The following is a 10,840-nucleotide window of genomic DNA, read 5'->3' on the forward strand; positions in this document are numbered from 1 at the left end:
GTGCAGATATGAGTGGTGCAGGCAGGTGGTTTAGCAAATTTTCATATCAATTTAGCAAGTAATTGTGCAAGACTGTGCCAGACATGAAAAACATCTAAGCTCAGTGCCCTTAAAGGGATAGTTCACCCAAAAATTAAAATTTGCTGTTAATTTACTCACCCTCAGGCCATCCAAGCTTCTTTTTTTCAGTAGAACAGTAGACCTAACAAAGATTTTTAGTTAAAATCAGTCAATTTACAGTGCTACATTTTTCAGGATTTTTGATAAGTTTAAAACAGTGTTTATTCAAAATAGAAATCATTTGTAATAATACACACTACTTTTCGCAAGTTTGGGGTCAATTATTTATTTATTTCCTCTCCTAGAATCATTACTAGAGCCCCTTGGATTCAGATGTTTATATTTAAATAAAATGTTAGTCTGTGTGGTGTGTAATGTTCATAACTGCAATGCTGCATTTCCTTAAAAACAACAACAAAACTTCAAATGTCATCAGATTTTTAATGATTTTTTTTTAAAACAAATGATCTTATATGGCTACATTTACAGTAGAAATAAAGAATCAGTTGGAATATAATTTAAGACTGAATAATCACACCAGAGACAGTGTTATGTTACATTTATATTTATATATATTTTTTAGTAATTAGTTCAGATTACTTTCCTTTTTCAAGTAGGCCCAAACCTCTCTCCTGAGATATATCATTACAGGTTACAGGCAACACAATTACATTAAAGAAACATCTAGATAAGGAGTTTGCACTGACCATACTGGAAATGATCAAAATGTACCAGCTGTTTTCTGTATTATGAGCTGTTTCATAATCATATTGTTCATGTTTTGATTTACTATGATTTTGTACAGGTCAGTTTGGGATTCAGAAACCAGGATGTCCAGCACAGTCATACCCGTGAACTCTGTACCGCTTCTTGTTCAGTTTCAACAAGGTTCACCTCTTAATGGACTTCAGGCATTTCTGAAAGGCCAACCGAAAGCCCTTGGGGTGAGAAATGTCTCATAAACACAATATTTTTCTAGTACAATCATAAGTCCATAACTACAGCTGACATAAATGTATACTGTATATTGTTCCACTATATGAAAGACTCTCTTGTTGTTCTCACACCTTCTGCATTCTTTGTCTTTCACAGACGGTCCAGATAATGATCGGCGTGCTGACTCTCCTGATTGGCATTGTGTCTACAGCTTGTGCAGAGCTTGTCTTTGTCTATAGTGGTATTCCTTACTGGGGATCTCTCATTGTAAGAAACTATTATACAATTTATTGTTCTGTCTTTTATAATACAAGCTACATATTCCAACACAAGCCTCAATTTTTGTCTTTCTCTCTCTTCTCAGTACATTACCGCAGGCGCACTCTCCGTTGCTGCAGAAAATAACATTAATTCACCCTCCAGTTTGTGTCTGGTATGTACACAACATTTTACTTTACCGTGCTGGAAGTACAGAAATGGTGTTCTGTTGTGTTTGTGCTGATTTTCTGTACTGGTTTACACTGATCTACCTTGTGAGGCGCACAGACACGCAACACAAGGTGGTGCAATAATAATAATTTGCATTTTAGAGTAACTACTAGAAACAATTTTTTTCCCTTGGGTCCTTGAATTATTTCTGATTTAATTTCCATCTATAAAAATATCTGACATTTTGAATTTTATGAAAAATAAATAAACAAACAAATAAACAAACAAATAAATAAATAAATAAATAAATAAATCTGTTGGTCCAATCTTCACAAAAGTTTGCACACTTCAGCCAGAAATATTGCTGGCAAATTAAAATAAATTTAATTAAAGCACTGTGACAATTTTTGAGAAGTCACACCAAATTGCGTCAAAGTTGCACCTATAGGAGGCGCTGCAACTCCTCAACAGTGTAACTGTAGGATCAGTAAAGTTGAAATGAATATGAATCATCTTTGGTCGATGTCATAACACATACAAAAAAAAAAAAAAAAAAAAAAAAAACATGGCTGCTACCAGCCAGTTAAATTTCACCAATCAATAACATCAAATCCCAGTAGCTGGGGAGACTTTCGAGTTGCCGATGACATAAGATGTGTTTTGTGTAGCTGCACTTACTTAAATATGCATTATACAGAGGCAAGATGAAAAGAAATTACTATCTAAACTTTTCTGAAGAGCTAATGAGACCCTTTCAGACCTGAATTTTTTTTCACTGAACAAAAAAATTTTTTGTCCTCTTAATATTTGCTCTTCTCTAACATATAAATGAGTCTAAAGATTTGTGCAAACTCATTTTTTATTAGATTTATCTCATGTCCACTACAAAGGAGGCCAGGACTGAAGAAAAATAAAAATCTGCATATTTTAACCATACATAATGAGTTTGTGCACTATAGTTAAACTAGTGTTTAAGATTTTGAACAGAACACATACTGTAAGAATGAACAACGCCGTAAGAATGTGGAAAAAAATATATATGATATGTCTTGTTTGATCCATTTATTTTGTTGAAGTGGGTGAATCTGAGTATATGTATAAAAGTGTTTGGGTTTATGTGTACTTGCTGATTGTTTTGATAAATATATGATTGTGTGCATTATAACATCAAGGCATCAGTGTGTGTGGAGGGGGTGTGAGTGTGTGTGATGCTGTGTATTCACTGATCTCACATCCACTATGGCTGTTTCTCAATAAAACCAATGAAAAATTGATCAACAGGTTATAGTCACTTTGAAGACATAAATGAAATCATATTAATATGTATTTCATTAATTAACACCAATGTTCATAAAACATTAACATTAGAATTTGTACGTCTGTATTTAGCTTTGAAATTCTTGCACAATTTTCTCAACCTGTTATACAACTAATTCATGAGGTTCCTGCTGATATCGTTCAAGACCTGATCTCCATTGTGATGGACAGTAAATTCATAAAAATCCTGTGTTCTGCAACTCATATTATCATTTTATAGTCTTAATTTTACAAAGGGTTCAAGTTGATGAGACTACCATTAACATAACTCTGCATATAAAAGGTAAAATATGGGGTTCCTCCTCTTCCTGTCTAGTTGGTTAACATGTCTCTCTTTTGTGATGTCTGTAGCTCAATCAGATTAAGTTAGGAGTCAGATATTCATTGTGATTTGTTGATCAGGGACCAATCAGTGACCAGGCATTACTCATATTTTAAAATTTTATATTTAAAAAAGATACAAATTTTAACATTTTTATCTGGAACAATGAAGTCGAAAAAGATTTCCGAACACCATCTCTAAATTGAAAACACAAGAATGACTCCCTCTACCTCATTTCCTTTATTATTACTGAGCTGTAAATTTTGAGCTGCAACTGATACATCTACACTCATTTGAAACTGACTTATGATATCCTATGATATGCGATTCATTTAGAATTCACAAACACTGCATAATCTCCACATATTTTGCAACTGTAAAAATGATACAGAGCATTTTTTTAACTAACAGTAAGAGAGGGGATTTCTAGTTGCCCCTTTTTAAACTGGTATATTTGCCATAAGCAAAAAATCTGAGAAGATTGGCTGGACTTTGCTGTAAAAACCACATTAGATTTAAAAAGACACAATTTAATTGCATCACTTTATTATCCACATGAGCCGCTGGTGCTTGATTGCTGCTTTTCTATGTACATCAACATGTTAACACAATGTTCTGAAGCTCTTGCTAATTTATTAACCTGCTTTATGTTTTTTTTTGTTTTTTTTGTTTTTTCTGCCTACAGGTGAACGCTTCACTCGGAATGAACATTTTCAGCACTATAACCGCAGGCATCACCATTATTTTACTTTCACTGGATTTGGTTATAGGGCCAGACCGTTATATCAGGAGTTATTACCATTCTGCCCATTCTGAAGTAGAAAGAGCGTATGAGGTATGTCTTCAACTTTTATATTCGCTAGGGATGCACCAAAATTGCACTTTCGGTTTTTGGCGAAAAGAGAAAAATGGCCGAAAATATGAGCCAAATTATTTACATTTATTTATTACTGATAAGAACGCTTCACGATAGATAGTTTCACGATAGATCTATGATGGTAAAAGCTATTCTTCACTACTGAGTTTGTCAAATTTATGTCAAAATATCCTGTGTTCTGCAACTCATATTATCATTTTATAGTCTTAATTTTACAAAGGGTTCAAGTTGATGAGTCTACCTTTAACATAACTCTGGATATAAAAGGTAAAATATGGGGTTCCTCCTCTTCCTGTCTAGTTGGTTAACATGTCTCTCTTTTGTGATGTCTGTAGCTCAGTCAGATTAAGTTAGGAGTCAGATATTCATTGTGATTGGTTGATCAGGGACCAATCAGTGACCAGGCATTGCTCATATTTTAAAAACAAAAATTTTTATAGGTTTAAACAAAAAATCATGTGATGTCCATTTCAAGTCAAAGTCTAAGCTTAAATCTATGGTCAGGTTTTGGAGAATGTTTCTTATTTGTCTTCTGGTAGGTTAAATCCAATTTCCACGATTCACTCCCAAATTTTTTTGTCATGTATATGTGTAACAGTGGGAACGAGACGAGAGACGAGCGGATCCATCTGCATACTTTTATTGAAGGGACGTGACATAGACATGGTCAGGCAGGCAGGGTCAAACAATGGCAAACAGGTATTTGGACAGCAAGGCGAAGAATAGTCCATAGAGCAGGCGAGGGTCGAATTCAGCGGCGAACGTTATCCGTAAAGGGCTAGGCAAAAGAGTGGTCAGACAGGCGAGAGTTCCGAAAGACAAAAACAAGGAAACTAGACACAGACTAATAATGAATAACGCTTTGTATGAATGAACACAATTCAATACTCGGCGAAAAGTCACAGGAAGATCGGGGTATTTATACAGTCTCTCATTGGACCCGGGAGAGGAGCAATGGCTGAGGTGGAATGGAGTCCGGGGTGTAGTGCAACAGTCAGAGTGTGTAAACAGAGGGAGAGCGACATCTGGTGGTGAGCGGTCCACAGCTCACCGACCAGATCCGTAACATAGCCCCCCCCCAAAGAGCGGCTTCCAGATGCTCCAACAGAACAACAGTCCATGGGAGTGGTGGGGCGGGAGCGAGACAGGGCAAGGGCTGGAGGACCAGGTCCCTGCGGAGGACCCGGTGATTGAGACAGGCCTGGCAGAGCAGGAGCCCACCCGGGTGCAGCTGGAAGCAGAGCAGGAGGCACAGAAGCCCTCCAGGGCGGTGCCGGATGCGGAGCAGGAGGCGCAGGAGCCCTCCAGGGCGGAGCCGGAGGCAGGGCATGAGGCGCAGGAGCCCTCCAGGGCGGAGTAGGAGCCCTCCGGGGCAGAGCCGGAGGCGGAGCAGGAGCCCTCCGGGGTGGAGCCGGAGGCAGAGCAGGAGGCCCAGGAGCCCTCCAGGGCGGAGCCGGAGGAGGCGATGCTAGAGTCCTCCAGGGCAGAGCCGGAGGCGGAGCAGGCGACGCTAGAGCCCTCCAGGGCGGAGCCAGAGGCTGAGCAGGAGGCGCTGCAGTAGGCGGAGCGGCCCTCCGGGGCGGAGCAGGAGCCGGAGCAGGAATCCGCGTCACGGTCTGGGACCTGGGGAGAGCAGGGACAGATGAGGTAGACAGAATAGGGGGAGAAGGTGCAGCAGCCCTCCAGGGTGGAACAGAAGGCAGAGCAGGAGGCGCAGCGCCCCTCCGGGGTGGAACAGGAGGCGCAGCGGCCCTCCGGGGTGGAACAGGAGGCCACGTCATGGTCTGGGACCTGGGGAAAGCAGGGACAGAGGAGGCAGACAGAATAGGGGGAGAAGCAGAGAGCTTGTAAGGGGACGCCACCTCCAAGGGAGGATCTTCAGCCAAAGCTGACACCTCAGGAGGTATTGGCGCAGCTTCTCCGACCGAGGGGAGCTCTGGAGCAGGCCTGTAACCAGACGGGAGCTCTGGAGCAGGCTTGTGACCAGACGGGAGTTCTGGAGCAGGCTTGTGACCAGACGGGGGCTCTGGAGCAGGCTTGTGACCCGACGGGAGCTCTGGAGGAGACTTGTGAGCTGACGTGGCCTCTGGAGCTGGCTTGTGAGCAGACGTGACCTCAGGAGCAGGCTTGTGAGCAGACGTGACCTCTGGAGCTGGCTTGTGAGCAGACGTGACCTCAGAAGCAGGCTTGTGAGCAGACGTGACCTCAGGAGCTGCCTTGTGAGCAGACGTGACCTCAGAAGCAGGCTTGTGAGCAGACGTGGCCTCTGGAGCTGGCTTGTGAACAGACGCGACCTCAGGGGCTGGCTTATGAGCAGGCATGGCCTCAGGGGCACAGTGTGCAGCCCACACACACTAGATGGCAATCGCCATTAAAGGTAGAGCAGCAGCGGGAGGTTGTGGTGGGCCCAATGCACTGGCTATCCCGATAGGCCGTGGTCTTGGGAGGTCAAACGAGATGTGGCTTGACTTAGGGTAGTCGGACGGGGCATGACTTGACTCTGGGCCGTCAAACGAGGTCTGGTAAGGCTCTGGGTGGTCAGACGAGACGTGACCGGGCTCTGGGCGGTCTGATGAAACGTGACTAGGTTCTGAGCGGTCTGATGAGACAAGACCTGGCTCTGGGTGGGTGAGCGAGACGAGACTAGGTTTGTGAGGCTCAGTTGTGACTTGACGTGGTTCACGGAGACCAGCTGTGACCTTACTTGACTCAGGAATGTCGGTTGTGACCTTACGCGACTCAGTAACGACAGCCCTGACGTTGCGTGACTTGGAGGATTGACTGGACTCTGAAGCAGCAGCAGTGAACTTGCTTGACTCTGGAATCACAGCATTGGCTTGGCCTGACTCGGAAGCTTGGTTGGAGGCTGAAGCTTGACTGGAGGCTGAAGCTGCATTAAAACAGGACTTGGAAACTGGACTTGACTCACGAAGATCTGCTGTGACCTGGCTTGGCTCATGAAGATCAGCTTTGGCCTGGCTTGTTTCAGGAACGACAGCTGTAACGTGACCTGGTTCGAGAACGACAGCGGTAACGTGACTTGGCTCTGGAACGACAGCAGTAACTTGGCTTGGCTCCTGGCTTGACTCGTGGTGCACAGCTGTAACTTGGCGTGACTCGTGAGGAACAGCAGTGTGTTGGCTTGACTCGTGGAGAACTGCGATTGTGTCTAGACCTGACCCTGTTGCTGGGCCAGACTTGGATGCTTGATCGGATGTAAAGGCTTGACCGGACTTGGAGGCCTGACTTGACCTTGGAGCGGCAGCTGGAGCTTGACTTGACTCAGAAGATGCACCTGCAATTTGACTTGGCTCTGGAAGAGCGGCCTTAGCTTGGTTTGGCCTGGGAGACCCTTGACTTGACACTGGAAATGAAGCGGTGTCCTGACTTGTTTTTGCAGGGACAGCAGCTGTAACGTGACGGAGCTCCATCTTGGCTGCCCATACAGCCATTAGAGGGGAGTCCAGCAACAGGGCCATCATGTGAGCTGGCTGTGGGAGGGCAGCCATCTTGTGAGCAGATTTGGGGATGGCGGCCATCTTGTGAACCGGCTCTGGGATGACGGCCATCTTGAGGAGTGGCTTGGAGACGGCAGCCATCTTGTGCAGTGGCTCTGGCGTGGCAGCCATCTTGTGCAGTGGCTCTGGCGTGGCAGCCATCTTGTGCAGTGGCTCTGGCGTGGCAGCCATCTTGTGCAGTGGCTCTGGAAGGGTGGCTGTAACTTGACTTGACACAGGAAACACAGTTGCAACTTGACTTGACTTGGGAACTTGACTTGACTCAGGAAACACAGCTGCAACTTGACTTGACTTGGAAGCTTGACTTGACTCGGAAGCTTGACTTGACTCAGGAAATGCAGCTGTAACTCCATTTAGCTCTGGTATGGCAGCTGTGACATGATGGAGCTCTGTTTCCGCCGCCTTCTTGTGAACAGACTCCGCCGTCGCCGCCATCTTGTGAGCGCGCGCTGGTGCTGCCGCCATCTTGTGAACGGGCACCGCAGTCGCCGCCATTTTGTGAACCGGCACCGCAGTCGCCGCCATTTTGTGAACGGGCACCGCTGTCGCCGCCATTGCTTGAGCGCGCTCCTGCACGGCCACCATTTCACGGGCGATCCAGGCGGCAAACGTGTTCGTGGGGTCGTGATCCGGCGTGACCGCCAATCTGCGAGAGGGGTTCGCGGCTACAGTGTCCGCGTTGTTGCGTTCCTCCTCCGCGACTCCCACAGTACACGGCGAGCCCACACACATAAACGCAAAGTTCATGAAAGCCACTAGCGAAGAGCGCGGACCCTCGCGTCTCAGCCTCGCTTTTAACGGCTCATTCACGCCATCACAAAAGATCTCAATTATGGTGCAGTCCAGGAGAGTAGAATAGTTAGCCAAGGCTAGGAACTCACGGATATACTGGTTGACTGAACGCTGTCCCTGTTTGATCCTGAAGAGAGTGAAGTCAAAGTCCATATCTGCAGAATGTCCGGGTGAAAAGCTGCTGGATCCTTTTGTGGCCGAGTATTCTGTAACAGTGGGAACGAGACGAGAGACGAGCGGATCCATCTGCATACTTTTATTGAAGGGACGTGACATAGACATGGTCAGGCAGGCAGGGTCAAACAATGGCAAACAGGTATTTGGACAGCAAGGCGAAGAATAGTCCATAGAGCAGGCGAGGGTCGAATTCAGCGGCGAACGTTATCCGTAAAGGGCTAGGCAAAAGAGTGGTCAGACAGGCGAGAGTTCCGAAAGACAAAAACAAGGAAACTAGACACAGACTAATAATGAATAACGCTTTGTATGAATGAACACAATTCAATACTCGGCGAAAAGTCACAGGAAGATCGGGGTATTTATACAGTCTCTGATTGGACCCGGGAGAGGAGCAATGGCTGATGGGGAATGGAGTCCGGGGTGTAGTGCAACAGTCAGAGTGTGTAAACAGAGGGAGAGCGACATCTGGTGGTGAGCGGTCCACAGCTCACCGACCAGATCCGTAACAATATGAGAATTCACAGATAAAGGACCCAAATGGTTCTTTATCTGTATAATTGAAGCTAGAGGTCCAAAAACTACAATTTCAGTTGTAGAGTCATTTTGGCGTTAAAAAACTACTGTCAGCATTTACTAAAGACACACAGTGAAACATTAGCAATGAAAAGGACAGTTATTTTTGTGGCTAACATTACTGCATTTGTAAAAGATTCCATTTCAGGAACAAAATTATTTAAATGAATCACACAACATGATTTACTAAGGTTTGCACCAGTCAATTTACTGGTATTTATGCCATAACCACATGCTAATTTGTGTTGCTCTTGGTAGATTGTGTTGGTCATTATGGAAATGAAACATTGTGTCTGTGTTCTTTAATGAACTTTCCACTCCCATTGCTGCTTTTATGGGATTGTGCTGTCTTGCTAATTTGCCTTGTTTAGTAAATCCTAAATGTGTTAGTATATGAACCTCAAGGATGATTGTTTGTGGACTGCTGAACAGACAGTGTACCAGTGTGAGTAGTAATTGTTATTTAATTTGTTATAATAATGTGCTAATGTTGATTTTTTTCTCACAGACTCTTTTCAAGGGAATCAGAGGTGTTTTGCTGTTATTCGCCACACTTCAGTTTATCATCTCCATCTGTCTGTCAGCATTTGCCTGTAAAGCCAATGCCTGTGCCTGCGCCTGCTGTTGTCCTCCTCAGGTGTGTAATGAGCCAAATCAGGGGTTTCTGAACTTCCCTAAAGTTCTTAACATGTAAAATTCTTCAGTTTTAGACTCCTGTCCACAGTCAACTAAAGTGAACTCAGCACACACGGTGTTCCCACTAATTTATCTATAATTCTAACGTTACATGTGTTTTTCCAAAGGTGCAGTTTGTTCCACAGGTTTTACCACCTCAGTCCTCTGATTTCAGGCCCATTCATTTCCAGAATCTTAACAGCTCAGAGGTAAGAGAAACTTGCCACCCCAGTTCAGTTGGACCTTGAGTAAAATTTAGTGTTTAGAGTCTGTGTTGGAAGAGTGTGTGCATTAATTGTTACATAATTTTATCAATAAATAAGCAATCAAGCAAGAAAGCTGATCATATAGTGGTGTTTTTTTTCTTTCTTGCAGATACCTGTGGCCAGCAGCTCTTCCATTCATCACCAGCCTGCAGATGCTCCTCCACAATACAGCGAATCCAAATAAATATGAATAAGTGGACAGTGTTCCCTTATGAAACAAAACACATGGGAATGTATTAGACAATATAACTCCATTTGCTTATTTACACATTTCATATATAAAAATATTTGGATTGGATAAATGAAAATTGTGCACTGAAAACAAATATTAAAGTTTTGCATTTTGGACTATTGGATGTCTTGTTAAAGTCATGGCAACGTGTGGAAAATGAGATTCGACATTTTTTTTAACTTAAGTGAATAATTTATGTACTATATCAATACCAATATATGTGCATTTACCTCATAATTACACATACTTGTTCCAATATGTTTGTGTGTGTTTACACATACACAAAGTACCACATTTTATCTATATATTTTGTATATATCTATATATTTGGGTAATCGGATGGCCATTTTCCAGAAGCTGATATAATTATTTAGGGTCTTAATGAGAAGTCTATAACATACTTTGGTAAAATTTCTCAGTGGTAGTGTAAAAAACGTATTTTTACCCTGTCAAAATCAGCCCTGTTTAGAGCGAGTAATTCTATTGCATGTTCCTTTAAATGCCTGTTTACTTTAAGCCGTGCTCACACTGTGTGATTTTTATTTATTTATTTATTTTTTTAAATAGTCCTTTATGATTGTATGAATAGTCAGACTGTACGAATATGATGATCATGTCACACTGTGGGATCTCATTGTAATTAATTTCAAAGCGTACAACAGTCAA

The 10,840-nt window shown here is 43.3% G+C and overlaps 1 protein-coding gene across 1 annotated transcript; it reads left to right on the plus strand.

Annotated features, from left to right (window-relative positions):
- Window positions 1–869: 869 nt before the first annotated feature.
- On the plus strand, window positions 870–10,299 carry LOC127159017 (membrane-spanning 4-domains subfamily A member 4A-like). The gene is made up of 7 exons (XM_051101970.1): window positions 870–1,004; window positions 1,153–1,263; window positions 1,361–1,429; window positions 3,750–3,899; window positions 9,510–9,638; window positions 9,805–9,885; window positions 10,052–10,299. The coding sequence occupies exons 1-7, from the start codon at window positions 891–893 to the stop codon at window positions 10,124–10,126; spliced, it is 729 nt and encodes a 242-aa protein (XP_050957927.1). The 5' UTR covers window positions 870–890; the 3' UTR covers window positions 10,127–10,299.
- Window positions 10,300–10,840: the final 541 nt, after the last annotated feature.

Source organism: Labeo rohita, unplaced genomic scaffold (genome assembly GCF_022985175.1).
Source record: "Labeo rohita strain BAU-BD-2019 unplaced genomic scaffold, IGBB_LRoh.1.0 scaffold_1850, whole genome shotgun sequence".
Classification (NCBI taxonomy): domain Eukaryota; kingdom Metazoa; phylum Chordata; class Actinopteri; order Cypriniformes; family Cyprinidae; genus Labeo; species Labeo rohita.